At 50.9% G+C, this 14,899-nt stretch overlaps 3 protein-coding genes and 1 non-coding gene across 4 annotated transcripts; 3 read left to right on the top strand and 1 right to left on the bottom strand.

Moving 5' to 3' along the window:
- The first annotated feature begins 105 nt into the window (after positions 1-105).
- On the top strand, positions 106-195 carry BO82DRAFT_t163. Its single transcript has one exon. It is a non-coding gene; the product is annotated as a tRNA-Asp (tRNA).
- A 4,594-nt stretch (positions 196-4,789) lies between these two features.
- BO82DRAFT_282314 (J domain-containing protein) lies at positions 4,790-6,544 on the top strand (the record flags this gene model as incomplete). Its single annotated transcript, XM_025631363.1, has 2 exons — positions 4,790-5,400; positions 5,464-6,544. 2 exons carry the CDS (start codon positions 4,790-4,792, stop codon positions 6,542-6,544), a joined length of 1,692 nt encoding a protein of 563 aa, XP_025492397.1.
- A 1,793-nt stretch (positions 6,545-8,337) lies between these two features.
- Positions 8,338-11,146, bottom strand: BO82DRAFT_364521 (AP-1 complex subunit gamma; the record flags this gene model as incomplete). Its single annotated transcript, XM_025636954.1, has 5 exons — positions 8,338-8,433; positions 8,491-10,603; positions 10,654-10,842; positions 10,907-11,030; positions 11,137-11,146. 5 exons carry the CDS (start codon positions 11,144-11,146, stop codon positions 8,338-8,340), a joined length of 2,532 nt encoding a protein of 843 aa, XP_025492396.1.
- A 925-nt stretch (positions 11,147-12,071) lies between these two features.
- Positions 12,072-14,456, top strand: BO82DRAFT_69881 (putative sterol o-acyltransferase (APE2)). The gene is made up of 5 exons (XM_025641476.1): positions 12,072-12,400; positions 12,468-12,911; positions 12,973-13,677; positions 13,766-14,132; positions 14,195-14,456. The coding sequence occupies exons 1-5, from the start codon at positions 12,279-12,281 to the stop codon at positions 14,219-14,221; spliced, it is 1,665 nt and encodes a 554-aa protein (XP_025492395.1). The 5' UTR covers positions 12,072-12,278; the 3' UTR covers positions 14,222-14,456.
- Positions 14,457-14,899: the final 443 nt, after the last annotated feature.

The following is a 14,899-nucleotide window of genomic DNA, read 5'->3' as shown; positions in this document are numbered from 1 at the left end:
TAAAGGATGAGGGGTCTGTTGCTTGATCTGTAACTTAATATCCGTAAGTAGCAATCACTAGTTTTTAGAATGAGGGGCAATCTTTCGAACTCCCGTCAACAACCTTCCTCGATGGTCTAACGGTCATGATTTCCGCTTGTCAATCCCAGTTGGGAACAAGCGCGGGAGACCTGGGTTCGACTCCCAGTCGGGGAGATTTCTTTTTTCGCCCTTCCCGCCCAGATATCCTTTTGTACATCCAACAGCACATTACTACTACTACTTTTTTTTAGGAGCAGCGACGAGCCACCTTCAACCGCGTGGCTCGGCTGTCCTTATTTCATGTCGATTCTCCCAAGGCCCACTTTCCCGATGCTATGGAACAGATCAGCCCGGATGAAATGCTGATCGGTTCAAAGATGCCACAGTCGTAAAATCAGACCCCAGCTGAGGTGGGGTCCGCATCAGCTTTTAGCCTTTCGTATTGCTATTCATCGGTCATCCAAGGCGAGGGCCACTTCCACTGCAATCTGAACCCGTCGCCCGGAGTCCGGACAGCGCCACCTGGCTGGGGTTGGGGCGCTAAGGCGGCCATAGCCACGAGTTTCCTTCCAATCGAGCTAGTGGCTGAAACTAGAGCCCAAGTAGGTAAGGTAACCGCCGACTGGATTGATAAGATGCAGTCCGGATCGATAGTGGTCGAGATCATTGGTGGACACTCGGTCATCCTCCTGGTGCCGGCCTTCAACTGGTGACCGTAGAACCAGGGATGCGTACTGTGTCGAATCCGTCACTCTTCCACGAGGCACTTGCACTTGAGATTTACTTGCGCCTCCAAGCCCCACCTGTAGGTAGGCTACCATAGGTGGATGTTGCGGGCCAGCAAAGCTCGAAGCTGCCTGTATAGTCAAGTATGGTGTCTTCTTAATTTCATGGAGGTCCGAGGAGCGACAGAAACATGCTCACTCGGTCAGCTCTCATCGAAGATAGTCATACGTATGCCGTCGGCTGAAGAGTTGCTTGAGCGGCCGAACGGAGTCGGAGTACTGTACATCACCAAGCGATTATCGAATCCGCCGATCCTGCATCCAAGACGTTGCCGTAGCCAAAGACAAAGATACCCTCCGACTCAGCGAGGGGTCCATTATCCTCTTGATAACGTGTCGCACCATAATGCTACAGCTCCGAGACTACCCCAGAGAAAAAGTCTTGACGAATGTTCATGGTAGCCGCTCTATTCTTACGCACCTTTGCGCTGTAATTGGACGCGGCCCAACGAGAAATTGAGGCACCCGCCTGCAAGCTAATGCCGGGATAATCATTGCATGGTGTGCGGCCAGAATGGTAGGCCAAGCCTCGCTCCCGGGGCAGATGACCCGGTCTAGGGGCCGGTCCCTCCTTCGAGAACAATCAGCTTCTGAGGGGCACCCGTTGAAGGGATCATGGACAAGGGGAGCATGAAGTGGCACAGGTAAGGTAATCTGACAGGCCAGTGCGAGGTGAGATTGGTGGAGCACGACCACATACGGTACGATCCAAGCGTTGAAGACATACTCCTCGACACACGTCCATTGTTCTTTTAGCTTTCATCGCAACAAGGTAGATCGAGGTGATAGATCTACAGATCCACGGGTCACGTCTTGGAGTTTGTGATGAATTAACCGCCAGGACAGGTCGACGAGTGGACCTGGCATGAGCATGGACACTGGAACGAAGTTGTCGAGAAGGACAGCTTGTAAACATAACCACGGAACCGTTTGGGACCAACCCACGGGACCATTCCACGCGAACCGGATCGGATCGGTGTTGTTAGATGACGGTGGTAACCATGGATGCTTCGTCAGGTACCATGCTAATTGGTGTTCCGGCGAGGGTGGGAGTCGTTGCATGTATCCGCTAGATTGGAATAAACTGCGCGATTCTCGATCACTGTGCGAAGCTAATCTGTTCAATAAGATATGGGTCCTATGGCTCAGGGAGAAATCTCAAGAGGGAGAAGAAAGAGAAGGGGTGGGGGAAGCAAAACGCCGAGCTAACTCAAGGCTGCAGAACCCGGCGTATCATCTCGGTGAGGCAACAGGAGTACGATGCAGCGGGGAAAAAAGCGCACGCAGATGACCGTGAAGATGATTGGACTATAAAGGCCTCTCGGTGAAGGCAAAGGTGACCAGAAATTAGTCGACCTATAGAGGCAGTCAGAGAGCAGCCACGATGGTGTGAAAAGTTATGAACAACGGAGATGCAGAGGGTGTGGCAGTCACAGCGGGCGCCAACGAGTTGGAGAAGTTGTGGTGTGGTGGTGGTGGTGGTGGTGGTGTTGGTGCGGGGTTCTCCTGCTGCTGTTGATTGCTGCTGGCCACTGGTCAACCCGAACAGGGTTTAGGGCGAGTGATGAGATTCATGAGGGTCGGGATATCGACGATGATTAGTTGGCCTGGAACCATCTATCTGATCAATCAGCATGCAAGAGGGCAGTGCCAATTGAAGACTGGAGACTGCAGATTTGTAGAGAACCAAATCCGAGGCCGATCGAAAAGACGAATCCACTTTCCCAAGTCCCAAGTCCCAAGTTCCAACTGCCCCGCATACCCTGACCGGTGGACGGTCGCCCTGGTGAACTGAGATGGTGGTGGTGCGTGCTCATCTGACATCTGACAGGACTCAGGAGATTAGAGGGGGGGAAATGGTACAGACCAAAATAATGAGTTCCCGACCACACGCTGCCGTTGAGCTAAGATGTAGATGTGACTGCGTGTGGTTCTGGTCAGTTTAGCACTCAGTATGAGTAAACTAGGCAAAGGAAGGGTGCTGGTCACTGGATCCGGGATTGATGACTACGGGCATTGGGGCGGGCACTGGGCAGTCTTGCTCGAGTTTTCGACCGAGGAGAAGTCAACTGTGCCGTGTGGTATGTACTAGGTATGGTAAGTACTATACCCTCGTGTACTACAGTACCACGTACCCAAGTATCGTACGGCGTAAAAACCTACTTTATCCCCCTCCAGGAACAGACTAGGCAGTCGAAGTATAGCCCGAACAACCGAATGTCTGTACCACATCACTTCCGGTTTCCAGTTCGACTTGACAGATTCCATGAGTTGACCTGGAGAATATTAATCTCATCTGGCACCTCATTTGGAGGATAGAGGGAACTGGTGAGCAAAAGAGATCTCAACTCGATGCTTCCATTGCCTTAGGCAAGAAATGTCAATTGACCGCTGCATTGAATGAATGAACCTCTCTCACTTTCCGTCACTACGCCATTAGAAGAATACATCTTAAGAAAAGATTAAGGACGGAGAAAAGTCCCCATCGTTGGTTTCATCCACTTCACCGCTGCTTCTGAGTTGGTCCCATTCCTTTTTTTTTTCTCCTCAAGAAGAGGGCGACAAACGCCTGAAGGAGACTGAGTCACTGCTAAGAGCGAAGAAGAAGTGAAGTGAAGAAGCAGGGCTTCTCCTCTTTAAATTATTTATCATCATTGATTGCACTTGCTGATTACTCAGTGGAATGAGTCCCTTCTTCCTCTCTCTTTCTCTCCCATCTTCTTCCTCTCAGTACCATCAGCATCAGCAACAGCAACAGCACTATCAGTCATCCCTTCCTTTCCTTCTTTGCCCCCAACATTATCCCACTCCACCTTTTGCATCGCCCATGGCATCATCAAGCGTCTTGGACTAAGCTGAGCCAGCTCATGTTGCTGTCATTCTAACTCTTCTTGCCATCATTCATCATCAGTCTTATTCATCGTCGTGTGCCTATTCAGCAGTACCCATTATTACTAAACTTCCTAACGTGGTGCCACTTCACACGCCTATCCTTCTTTTGGATTAACACTTTTTCGACATTTCGACATTTCTACTTTTAGTTTTTGGGAGAGAATCTGCGTGGCGCAGTTTGCTTGGACCTGACCTTAGAAAATATTTCTTTTTTTCATTTTTTTTTTTTCATTATTATTATTTTTCCCTTTTCTTTTTTTGCCCCTCTGGTGTTGGTCGCCTCTCCCGTACGACGACTGACGGAGGTACTGGCTGACCTGAACTTTACCATACTCTGACTATACATTCACTTTACATTCATTCACTTTCCCCTGAACAGTATTACCCGGAAACACATCCATCCATCCCATCATCCATCATCGCCCCAGTTTCCTCAAGTGGGTTCCGTTCCCACCGATTGCTTGCCTACTTTCCTTCTGATTGATTACTCTCATACCAGTCAGTCTTCAGTAATAGTCTAATACCTTGATATTCGCTCTTCCCTTCTCCCTTCGTTGATCAACTGCTGGCCATTCCTTTTCTTGCCTGCCTGCCGGTTTTCCCCTGGCTGACTATTACTGTTGTCATCCTATTCTCTATCCCCTTTTTTCCCCCCTCTCCCCCTCCAATTACTATTCTGGCTGCATCTGCCTGCCTACTTCTGCACTCCCTCCCTCACTCCTCCGCTTCTCCCTCATTCTCTCATGTTCTCCATGAATTGGCCGCATATCCGATCTGGTGAAGTCTTGAGCACGAGCCATTGATCGTCACGAGAACCCACGTCACCCCATCGTTCCCCCGTCCATCCGCCCACTCGACGCCAGGGTACCTGCACAATATCACACTGCCTCCATCCCGAATCTCGCCTCCCGCTACTTGTTTATCCTCCACCGCCTCGGTCGCTCCGATTTCCTTTTATACAGCGCCACACAACGCCTCTCGCTTTCTGCTCTCCCTTAAAACCCCTTCTGTTATTCTATTTCGAACCATACTAACATTTGTATGGTATCTGTGCCTTGTGTGCTTGATCAATTGATCACAGCTTTCACATCATGACCTCCATACCAGACATTGACCCATATGTGGTGTTGGGAGTCCAAAAAGATGCAACCCTGGCTGACATTAAATCTGCCCATCGCAAACTGGTGTTGAAGTGGCACCCCGACAAAGTCAAGGACGAAAGCCAACGGAGTCAGGCTCAGGATGAGTTTCAAAAGGTCCAACAAGCCTACGAACTTCTGTCCGATGAGACAAGAAGGGCCAAATATGACAACAAGGTCCGCCTTGCGGAGCTTCGACGAGAGATGATGGCGCGCGGCGGGAATCCCAACGGTTCATCCTCGCGAAGTAATGGTTCTGATTCCACCGTGCCCCGCGAATACCGCAATGGGCGGATTTACGAAGAAAGAACTCCGGCCGATGCGACCAACTACTACGAGGAGGACGGCTTAAATTCTGACGGAACACGGCCGACAGCTCGCAAGTACGATGATTATGGCAAGCGACGGACCAAGGTGGCGGAGGAGAAGAAGAAGGCGAAGAGTGTCCCCATGAGTGCCGCCCGCGCCGCGAAAGAGATGCTTCGGGACAACGTCAAGACGACCCACTCGTCTCGCGACAAGTACCGTACCAAGGAACGCAAGCGGGATGCCTACGACAAGAGGTATCCTGAACGGGCCGCCCCGTACAGCGAGTCTGAAGATGACGGCGCGGCTTCCGATTCTAGCGCATCATCATACTACGTACGAGTCAAGCGGCCCTCGGAGAAACGAAGCCGGGAGTCGTCCTCACGCAAGGCTCGACCAACCGAATCTACCCGTCGCCCGGATCCGGCACGTTACGAATCGGAAGATCACTCAGATCGCATGGAGTCGAAGCATGAGAAAATGCACACTACCGCGCGGGATTACATTCTGCGATCGAAAGGAACCGTTCCCATTGAAATTGATCGACGGGCACAGGCATCTCGGTCGCCTCCTCGTCCTCACGCTTACGATTCAGCTGATCCCGAGTCCTCCTCCTCCCGGCGCTCGAATCGATCCAATCGTCCCAGCAAGGAAACTGTGCGGAGCTCAAGCTCCCGCAACAACTCTTACGAGCATATTGAGTCCCAGTCTCGACCCTACGACGCGAAGGTCCCCAGCATGCCCACGGCTGCAACATCACCAGCTGTCAAAGTATCCTCGTCAATTCGTCCTTCTCTTCAATCTTCACGATCTGCATCTACTGCGCAGTCCCATTCCCGACCGAAGACCTTAGGTCGTACGGAGCAGTTCCTTCTACACATGGTACACGACGGTAACTCTCGGACGACGAAGCTCCGAAATACAGACAAGTATGATTCCGGGTATTCTAGTCCGGGAACGCCGGACTTACCGCCAGGCGAGAGCCCGATGAAGACCAAATATAAGATCGTGACAGAGCCAGATACAGTCCTGGTGAAGCCGAGCATGCCGTCACCCCACGCGTCCTCAAGACATGCAAGGGGGCACTCGCCGCCTCGACAAGATCGTTCGGGGTCGAGCCGTCCTATGCCAAAACCAGTTCGCAGCAGTACTTATGCTTACCCAGCGGAGTATTCAGGTCGATATGAGTCGTCATCTCGGCCTAGTGCCTCGAGGCAGTCTTCTTCGCGGCCCCTCTATGGTGAGGTGGAATACACCCGTAGCAAGGATCGAGATTACAAGTACGCACGCGAGATCGGGCCAGAGCATATCCCCCATTCCGGTCGCGATGTCTATTCCCGGCGCATGGACGATTATCCCCATCCACCGATAGGAAGGCGGCAATCTGCTTACGCTCAATGAGTCGTTCTGGAGTGGAGCTAGCAGCTAGTCGCCAGGAGATAGACCCATCGACGATGTTCACCACCTTTCTTTTCACTTCTTGCATACCGACGCGACCATTTCCACTCTTAACACACTACTAGCGAGGACTTGTCCGAGACGTCTGCTTTGATATACCCGTATTTCTTTCGATCTAATGGAGTATCTCTTCGTTTGTCTGTCGATGAATCCCTCAATCCATGACTCTAACTCTTTCCGATATTCGACGCCCTGACATTCAACTATTCCTCACATACATCTTTATTGTGCTTTATCTTCACTACAATTGCAACTACTTCGGCGCATGGGATGGGGGTTTGACGTGGTTTGGTGCATTTGTTTTTCTGATGCTCAAGGAAGGGGGTAAGAGGCAAGGAGGAATCCTCAATGAACCAGGAGTTTATGATGATGATTACGAGTGACATGATCGAAATTTGGGAGGAAGCGCTTTTCGCAACAACAACAACAACAACAACAACAACACACATAGCCACATATCCACTTAGTACAGTAGAAACTACCTATCATCCACAGAATCTCAACATGGAAACCTACAGAACACACCTGATCAACATATTACTAGCAAGTAGTCTGTCCCTACTACATCATAATTGTCATCGTCCAGTTATTAAGTACAGTAGACATACTTTCTTCATCCTGTTACAGTTTGGGTATTCATGCAGCAGCTCCCCTCACGGAGTCAATGCTTAATGTCGCCCCCTACGTAAATTGAAGAAAGGTAAAAAAGAAATAAAACCTCCCCGCGAGGTAGCCAGCTAAGCCAGCCCACTCACCAGGTAGTGAATAAGGAATAGTGTCTAGGTACTGCATAGGTACTACATACTACATACCATATTCAGGTAATGAACGAGTTGGGCCACCACCACTCAGGCTCAGCCACCGAGTTGAAAAACCCAACACGATCCAACCCCCCACACTTACCCACCTCTCGCACCCCACAGTACTCCGTAGACTAATGTTCTAATGGTTCGAAGTTCGAACCTCTGTTCATCTGTTGGAAACACCACCAACCCTGCCCCCTGCCCCCTGCCCCCCTCATTTTCTTTGCTGAGTAACTTACTGTATCTACCCTTTATAGCAAGCAGTATTGCCAAAATGGATTCATAGATCTATAGCCTAGCGACTGAGGGAAGAAAGCCTACTCGTCATAAGAGAGATACGTATCACCGATGTACACAGTTCATCAAGCATTTACATAGAATTTGGAATAGGACAAAACAAGACGGGGGAGGAGGAAGCCTGAGGACGAAGAATATGGAAGGAGAAAAGGAACTATACTTTGTGACAGCACACATCCATGACCACACGGAGATACCGGGGACCCGGGAGAAACCAGAACATCAGATTCGAAACTAAGCGGGTATGTAGATTCTGCAGATGTGCATGCATGGAATGTAATAGACGTGGAATGATGATGATGATGTGTGTGTTGCTTCGAAAAAAGGGGTGGGGGGGAGATATTGGCCTGTTGTTCTGGCTTCTCATTCCGTGTCTGACATTGGTCGCTGCTGGCTTTAGGCGGCTAAATGTGATGGAAGAGGTTGACTGTGCTACATTTTGAGGCTGAGGAACGAAGTTCGCTCAGGTGGAACATGAAGTATGAATTGTGGCAGTATCGTCTAGGCTAGAATGGATGATCGAGGGCGAGGGATGATAAAGTGGGATGTCAGATGAATGGGTGGAAGGTAGATAGATTAGGTCACGCGGCCTGCGTCCAGGCGGGCAATGAGTAGGATATGATATCAGTCACGGCCTCATGGCTCGGTCCAGTCAACCTGGTCCGTCACAGGGTCTGAACCATCCTTGGCATATGTGATCCGCAGACGTAGGCGAAGTTTAGGTGGGAGGGCCTGTGGCGAATATCAATATACGTGCAGGGAATATTGCAAAATAGCGGAAGAACTTACCCCGGCCAGGCCTGCAACTTTGAGCATCTGAATCCCCTCGTCACCAGCCTCCAGATCTGCCTTGCTGATCGCATTCAGCTGCAGACGCTGACTCTTGGGAACAGCAGCCTGCAATCCCACATTGGAGAATTGGCCAAAGTTTCCAACGTTACGGAACCGCGCCTGAATTTGCGCATTACCGTTGCTGGCACGTTGAACTTGAAGCGTGAGAGTCAAGTCATTCTTGTTGTATGCTGTGTGCACCGGAACCGAAGGTGCAGGGCTCGGGGCTGGCGACATAGCAGCCCCAACGCCTCCCAAAAGATCCAGACCGGAAGATGCGGACTGCGATACGTTGGGAGAAGGCGTATTGCCATTGGAGTCGAAGAGACCCATGATCGCGCTAGTGTTGACGGATCCAGCCGGCTTTTGCGCGGGTTGAGGAGATGGTGATGACGGGCCTGAATCGCCACCGAGGATATCTGCCAGAAGGTCGGCTGTGTTTTGAGAGCCGTTAGTGGTTGGGCTAGTTGCTGGAGCATCGCCACCCATGAGATCGAGCAGCATATCCTGCTCCGCCTGCTTGACCGGCTTCTTAGACTTATCCTTCAACAATTTGCTCTGGCGCTTCTTGGTCGGAGCACCCAAGACTCTTTGCTCCTCCCGAATCTCCGGGGGAGGCATACGTTCCAGAACACCACGGCGAACCTGATCATACCCAAACAGATTAGTGTACTCGACAGCCCGCTGTTGAATCTCGACACTCAGGTCAGCAGTGCGGCTGCTAAGGAAGCGACGGAGACGCTCAATCTCAGCGGGATCGGACATGCGCACGGTTAGCTTCATCGAGGCCGTGGTGATGTATTCGATTACGGTCTGAGTAGCATATGTGCTGTTAAGGATGTTGTTAAAGAGATCGACAATGTCACTCTCCTTGACCTCCTTAACCAGTTCCTCTTCCTCATATTGACCACCACGCAGAAGATTGTCGCCGTATTCACCAATAACCCAGGTGGCGGCAAGTGTGAGACCCTCCTGTGAGATGTCCTCCTTCAGGGCTAGATAGAGTTTTTGCACAGAGTAGGTCTGCAAGTCCGGAGTGGTAGCGATGAGGCGGACAAAGGAGGACAGAATCTGCTCCTTCACGTATGCACCAGCAAGCTTGAGCACACGAAGGATGGTGTCAACATGCCAGCGCTTGTTTGGAGCATAGCGGTCTGCAGCAATCCCGATTTGCGTCGTCATCGTCGGCTTGAATTCGTTGTCGGCGACTTCCAGAAACGCAAGCAATTCCCGAACAAGCACGCGGACGTTGCTCTCGTTGATGAGCATAAAACTCAAGTCCAGAGCTCGTCTCCGGATACTGATATCTGGGTCGCGAAGACATTCCAAGATGGTGTTGCGGTGTCGCTGCACGGCATTGGGCTCGATGGCGACGACCTTGTTTAGCGTGTTGAGAGCGACATAGCGGATGTTGTTATCCTTGTTTGTAAGGAACTTTCCGAGAATGTTGACACCCAACACGCGGAGACCTGAGTCCGCCTCAATATCGAGAATAGTGAGGACAGCCTCGTAGAGAATGGCATTACCGACATTTTTGGTCGAATCGGTGTTGGTAGCCACCTGCGCCAGAATGTCGTTGATTGACTCGCTCGTTGTCGCATCGCCTCTCCCCAGGACCCTAAGCAAGCGTAGAATCTTGACCTGTAGAAAAGGGTCCGTGATACCCGAAACGTCATGTTCCGGAGCATATCCTGAACTGGTCAGGCCTTTCAGAGCACGCACAAGTCCACCCGCCAGAGGCCTAAACATCTCAATCACTCCTTCTTGGCCCTCCTCGGCCTCTTCCGCCTCACACATATCGATGACCAAGGTCAAACCGCATAGCAGAACCCCGTGGTTCCGATCTGACAGCAAGTTCTTGGCTTTCTCGAGGAAATGTTCCTGTAGGTCAGGAACCTTGCGACAAACACGCATGGCGCACAGCGCTGCCTTTCGCCGAATGTAAGGGTTCGCGGTGGACATCAAGGCTTCGACTTCGGGGAACAGGTCTCGAGACATTTCGACTGATGCGATGTTTCCCAAGGCACAAAGTGCCAGGCCAACGATATATTGGTTGGAGTGATTAAGGTCACTACCAGACATCAGCAGGGAGCCACTGGTGGGACTGGCTTAGTCACTCACTTCTTCAAAGAGTTCGTTACCAGCGTCAATACTTCTTGGTTCTCGTCTAGCAGTAGCATAGTGCCCAGGTATCCCAGCCGCTTGTCTGCAAAGCGGTGGGATGCCAGCAGCTTCAAGCACTCGATCTGACCAAAGTGTGTCCGTTCACCCAAGGTGAACAGATACAGAAGCTTGGCTACATTATTTCTCCTATTCACAAGTATAAGAACCCTGTTCAAAGGCAAAGATGCCAGTGGAAGATTGCATTGCTGACCGGACGTTTGAATCGTGGCTTTCTTCTCTGAAGGACGCACGGATGGCCGCACTCTCCTTTTGGATCACCGCTCGTTCGTCGGCGATTGTCTTGGCCGACCGGACATTTCGAATGAATTGCTTAACTATGATATCAGTGCGACAAGGGATAGATCGTCAGTGATTGAAGAGCCAAAGCGTGGACCAGACAACAAGGTAGTGGTGTCGATGGAGGGGGGTTCCTTCACATACGGGATGCCATAGCGGGCACAAGGACCCCTTACGGGGAAATGCAATAGAAAGGCGGGGGGAGGTCGCCCGGATAGAAGAGAACCGGGGAAGGTGAGGGAAAGAGCGAAGAAGCCAGTCTGCGCAATCCCAAGAGGGGTGAATAGAAAGAAGAATGGAAGTGATCCTTATGGGGGAGGGGAGGAAGGGGGGGGGGGGGGGGGGAGGACAGTAAAATCGGAGATTGTAGCAACAATAACTGATAAAGATCGGGCCAGCAGACCAGGTCGTTCAAGACAGTTTCCAGATGGGTTGAGCCTCGCCCGCGCCTGCGACTTGGCCGTCTTGGCAAGAGCCCTCTATTTTGGGTCTAGCGTTGCTCGTGCCTCCTTCCCGCCTTTTATCACGTGGTAAGAGCTGGGGGCCTGGTTTATCAGGCCGTAATGTTTCTGCTTTAACTGCGTCTTCGTCTTACGTACTTAGTCTTGTACAGGCCGGGATCCTTACATCATCGGTCATAACTTCACAGGCAGGCACAAACAACCCCCGAACTGCACGGAAGATGCGGAGACTCGGTCCAACTGCGCTTCCGATGACGTCCTTGCAATCCAACCTTGAACACTCTCGCAACAGTACCGCTTTCCCCAAGACTCTCCTCCCCCTGCAGCCGCTTCAGGTATGACATTAATCAATTTCCAAGATGGTGCGCGAGTCATCTACAGTCTACTGCAGGAGGTGCATGCTGATGATCGCCCTTCCGCCCTCTAAAGGCTTTTAAGGCTTTGAAACATACTCTGGATCCGCGCCTCAATGTCCGACCTTTCTATACTTAACCCCTGGAACATCTTTCGTATTCGTTTTGGTCGGTTGGTCCCTGCACGAGCCAGATTTAAGGTGTGTGTCTGTCTGTCTGACTGTGCTCGAAGTATAGGATCCACATAAGAGACCGCATCACATCCCCTCTTCCCTCCCCCCCTTCTTGGATTTCTCTACTTGTCGCATGCCCCGTTGCATGCGTGGCAAAAAGAACAGATCAACTTACGTACAGCATTGTCCCATATATCAATTGCATTATTCCCCTCTTCCCATTGATTCTTCACTTGGTTCGATGTGACACTGTCTTGTTTCCCCTTTCCTCCATCCCCTTAACCGAAGATTAGATCAACATGTCTTCTGCCATTCAACAGGTGAATGGCTCGCCGTTATTACGGCCGCGTGTGGTCCCGGCCATGAAGAAATCGATGACGGATCCTACGTCAGTCCCTCCTTCGGAAAGCTTGGAGTCAAGGTAGGCAGCGAGCGTTCAACTCCAACAGTTGTCGACAATTCGGAGACTGACAATCTTTCCTTTTTAGCGGCCATTCGACACCTGTCCCTGAAGATGCCCCGCCTTCACTCCATTCGATTTCCACCGCCAGGAAACAAGCTCGAGCGCGCACACGGATCTTCTATACCATCGACTATGTGCCCCGAGTGTCCCATTTCGACCCGAGAAGCGACTACCGCAATTTCCGCGGGTTCTATACCCTGTTTTGGATCGCACTGTTTATTATGGTGGTCACCACAGCGCTTCGCAATATCAAGGATACTGGGTCCCCTTTCAGAGTGAGAGTTTGGAATTTGTTGTCGGCAAACGTGTGGTCCATGGGCGTCAGCGACCTGGCTATGGTAGTGAGTAGCGCTGCGGTGCTACCCCTCCATCGCATAATCAGGGCTCGGGGTGGTGTTTGGCGCTGGAAAGGAGGAGGCATGGCCTTGCAAAGTATCTTCGAAGCGGCCTGGGCCTGCCTATGGATCAAGTAGGTTGCGACGGCTACAATTCCTGGGGTCGTGATTTCATGAGCTAACCATGAGTTGCAGTTGGCCCTTTATGATGCGCTGGACCTGGACAGCGCAAGTATTCTTCACCCTCCATACATTGACTATCTTGATGAAAGTACACTCATATGCCTTTTATAATGGTCATCTCAGTGAGACTGAGCGTCGGTTGTCCTCGCTTGATAAGCCCGGCTCTGTGTCCTTGGAAGCTCCGGTGCCGTATCCGGATGCCTCCCCTCGTCGGCACGCTGCCACCCGGCGCCATAGTCAACACGCACGATCCGAATCGATCGCCGAGTTGCGTGAGGACCTAGCCACGGAGCTGACCTCACCGATGGGCAATGTGACATACCCACAGAACCTGACGGTCACCAACTATGTGGATTTCATCTTCTGTCCCACTCTGTGCTACGAGTTGGAATACCCTCGGAACAGTGACCGGGACTGGATCGAGATCGGCCTGAAAACTCTCGCAATCTTCGGATGCATCTTCCTTCTGACGTTGACCAGCGAGGAGTTCATTGTGCCAGTCTTGAGCGAGGCCAACATCCAGCTCCACACCGTGTCAAGTATGACCGAAAAGGCCCTGATCATGGCGGAGACCATCAGCATGCTTCTCTTTCCCTTCCTGATCACCTTCCTGCTTGTCTTTCTCGTCATCTTCGAATACGTGCTGGGCGCTTTCGCAGAGCTGACTTGTTTTGCCGACCGTCATTTTTACTCGGATTGGTGGAACTCATGTGATTGGTACGTCTACGGGCACCTTTGGTGGCTCACATAAACGCTACTGATGATGTGGGTTGACATGTGCTGACGAAAACTCTATGATATGCAGGCTGGAATTCTCCAGAGAATGGAACATCCCCGTGCACCACTTCCTGCGGCGCCATGTCTACTTTCCCTCCCTCTCCCACTTCTCCAAACCAGTCGCCATGTTCATCACCTTCCTCGTCAGCGCCATCGCTCACGAACTGGTCATGAGCTGTATCACCAAGAAGCTTCGTGGCTACGGCTTCCTCGCAATGATGCTCCAGCTGCCCATCGTTGCGGTCCAGCAGTCCAAGTACATAAAGGGGAAGACAATTCTCAACGTACGTACACCCCAAACCACTCCCGAATATAGAAAACATGGAACTAAACTTACTCTCTCACTCCATCAGAACGCCTTCTTCTGGCTATCAATGATTCTCGGTTTATCCATGGTGAGTACAACCACTTGACCTAGGTATCCCCATAACTCGACTAATACTCAAACCCCGTCCAGATGTGCGCACTTTACGTCCTAGTCTGAACGTATGCCATCCCACACAAACAAACAAACACCCCGATAGACAATTTACTCGCCGCATATACATCTCATTTACAAAGCTAGGGCGCTATTACCACCGCCCCCACACCCCTGCAACCAACCACATACATATACCATATTTTTATGTTCGATTCTTGAAGTATACTTCTCTTCTTCTTCGTCTATGTGTTATCATCATCCTTTATATATATCCTGATATCTTTCATCATTGCATGAATGATCCCCCCTTCTGAGCGCGTCCCCACATTTTTTCCCAATGCAATTTACCTTGCTTGTACAGCATCAATCCTGCCGAGTTTCGGCTTTTACCTACTCATACCCTTTTTTGAAGTCCAAGTCTCGAGTGAGAACATAGAAAACTGGATCTAGAGAATGGGATTCGTGTATAGGGGATCTTTGTCCAGTACAGCTTGATAGATGAGGGGGTTAAAATCATAAATGTTAGAGACGACTCAAATATATATTCGCCCGATCTGGTGGACCCTAGCCCTAGGCCACATGTGCTGGATTGTTATATTCTCAACAAAACAGCTAGAATACAATTCACACAACCAATAAAAGAAACCGAACAACCATGATAAAATCTTATTGCCATTCTGCTGCATCGATGTCGCCATCGTCTAGATCAAAGACCTTGCCAAATAATCGAACAAGAAGAAA

The sequence above is a fragment of the Aspergillus uvarum genome (genome assembly GCF_003184745.1).
Source record: "Aspergillus uvarum CBS 121591 unplaced genomic scaffold BO82scaffold_24, whole genome shotgun sequence".
Classification (NCBI taxonomy): Eukaryota; Fungi; Ascomycota; class Eurotiomycetes; order Eurotiales; family Aspergillaceae; genus Aspergillus; species Aspergillus uvarum.
Note: the sequence above shows the minus strand (reverse complement) of the source record. Positions and strands in the feature narration are given on the sequence as shown.